Source organism: Myotis lucifugus, unplaced genomic scaffold (genome assembly GCF_000147115.1).
Source record: "Myotis lucifugus unplaced genomic scaffold, Myoluc2.0 scaffold_309, whole genome shotgun sequence".
Classification (NCBI taxonomy): domain Eukaryota; kingdom Metazoa; phylum Chordata; class Mammalia; order Chiroptera; family Vespertilionidae; genus Myotis; species Myotis lucifugus.
The window spans coordinates 461,380-463,189 of record NW_005871357.1 but is presented as its reverse complement, the minus strand read 5'-3'; the positions used below and the strand labels follow the sequence as shown (position 1 = coordinate 463,189).

The following is a 1,810-nucleotide window of genomic DNA, read 5'->3' as shown; positions in this document are numbered from 1 at the left end:
TGGGGGGTTTCTTTTTGAAAGGAACCTTCGGGGGGGCCCCGGTGCACGGAACCCCCGGAAACGGGCTTCCCGGGGGCGGACGCCGCGCCCGCAAGCACAAGCCCGCCCCCGCCCCGCACCTGCTTTCGGTCGCGTTCCGAAAGGGCCACGTGTTCAGAACCAGGGGCAGAGGCCGGGCGCTGCGCGCGAGGGCGACGCCGAGCAGGAGCTGCGCGCAGAGCAGGAGCCACCGCCGCGCCATGGCTGCGGGACCCGGCGGCCGGTGCTCGTGGATCACGTGACTGCCTGCCCCGCCCACCTGCCGGGCCGCTGCTTCCGGGAGGGGGCGGAGCTTCCGCAGTCTCGCGAGACCCGCTCCCGCCGCACATATATCTGCCCGCGGGAGGCTGTGGGAGGCCGCTCCAGGCTCCCTGCTGACACGCTGCGGTTCTTCTCGCTCTGCTCCTTGTTGAAGGCAGATTGCGCTTCATGTGGGAAAATTAACGTGAAATTACGCAGCCCGGGGGGGCATGGCTTTAGGAACTTTTTAAGTTTGATTGCAACTTTTCCGTTTAATGAAAAGTTGGGGCGGGAACGCGATTCCTGGCCTTGGGCCTGGGGCGGTGGTTGAGGGCACAGGCGCTGCTGCCCAGGAGCCATTCAGTTTGGCTTCTCCGACCCCAACCCTAGCGGCTCCCCCGCCGGAGGGTCCCTAGGACGGCCTCTCCTCCTACAGCCCGCCGCCCGCCTGGCGAAAAGGAGGGTCCGAGGCGCACAGAGGATGCCCTGCAGCCGCCGGGAGCGACCGCCTGCGCTTGGGGCGGAAAGCCTCCCCTGGCCCTAACCCTGCAGGCCGAACCCCTGAGTCCTAAGTAACCATCTGACCGAGTCAACCCGGATAAAGGGAAAGGGCAGAGGCCCAGCCAGCCCAGCCAAGGGTGTTGGGGATGGATAGCAGGGAATTGCATTGAAGACCCACAGGCAAGTCCAGAAGACCAGGGAGGCTCTTCCTTAGAGGAAAAGAGGACGTGGAGGGAGGTCATTTGGAACAGAAGCTCCCTGAGAAGATGCCTGGAGTTGCTTCCTGTTGATTGGCTTCCACACCTGGAGTTGCTCCCTGTTGATTGGCTGCCACACCTGAAGTTGCTCCCTGTTGCCAGGTGGAGAGGAAATCTTCCCCTTTTGCTGCTGTACCATGCAAGGTACCTACCTGCAGGCCTGCTTTCCTCTCCTGTCCTCCAGGTTCCATTCTGAATGAGTTTTCCTTTATTCACGGTCACAGATAAAAGGGGGGATGAAGATTTTAAATGTGTGTTAGAGCTAACCTGTGTGGCAGTTCGGTTGTCTGGGCCGATGGGCAAGCGTGAGCCAATCATCCATTCGAGGCTCTGGAAATGCCTGCCTGTGTTGCCAAGGGAAGACACGAAATCAAGTAATGTTGAAGAGCGTCTGTAAATCTACCCAGACTAATAAAACATTAACTGGGTAGGAGTTGAGAGGTTTACAAAACCCCCGGATTAGGAGAGTATATGCACAATTTAGATAGCATAATGCAGCCTATCCAAGGGGGGAAGTGCTAGTAAAAAGTTACAAGTTTTATAAGTTTCTACCATGGGATTTTGGAGGAGAAACAAGTCATTTGTGCTTGGGTTAATCAGGATAAACATGCCAAGTGAAATGGACAAGAGGGGCAAAACAGGGTAAGGAATCAAGCAAAACATATTGTACTTTGAATTCATTGTCATTAGCACCCGAACTAAGCCTCGTGTTGCAGAATTTACCAGGAGACCGAAAAAATACACAGGAGTACCGGGGGCACAGGAAAAACCCA

At 57.1% G+C, this 1,810-nt stretch overlaps 1 protein-coding gene across 1 annotated transcript in view; it reads right to left on the bottom strand.

Moving 5' to 3' along the window:
- AGA (aspartylglucosaminidase) overlaps window positions 1–260 on the bottom strand; it is an 11,320-nt gene extending 11,060 nt beyond the window's left edge. Inside the window, exon 1 of the mRNA XM_006100299.3 lies at window positions 124–260. Coding sequence (XP_006100361.1) covers window positions 124–241 — 118 coding nt within the window. The 5' untranslated portion in view covers window positions 242–260. The remainder of the gene's footprint in view (window positions 1–123) is intronic.
- Between the last annotated feature and the right edge of the window lie 1,550 nt (window positions 261–1,810).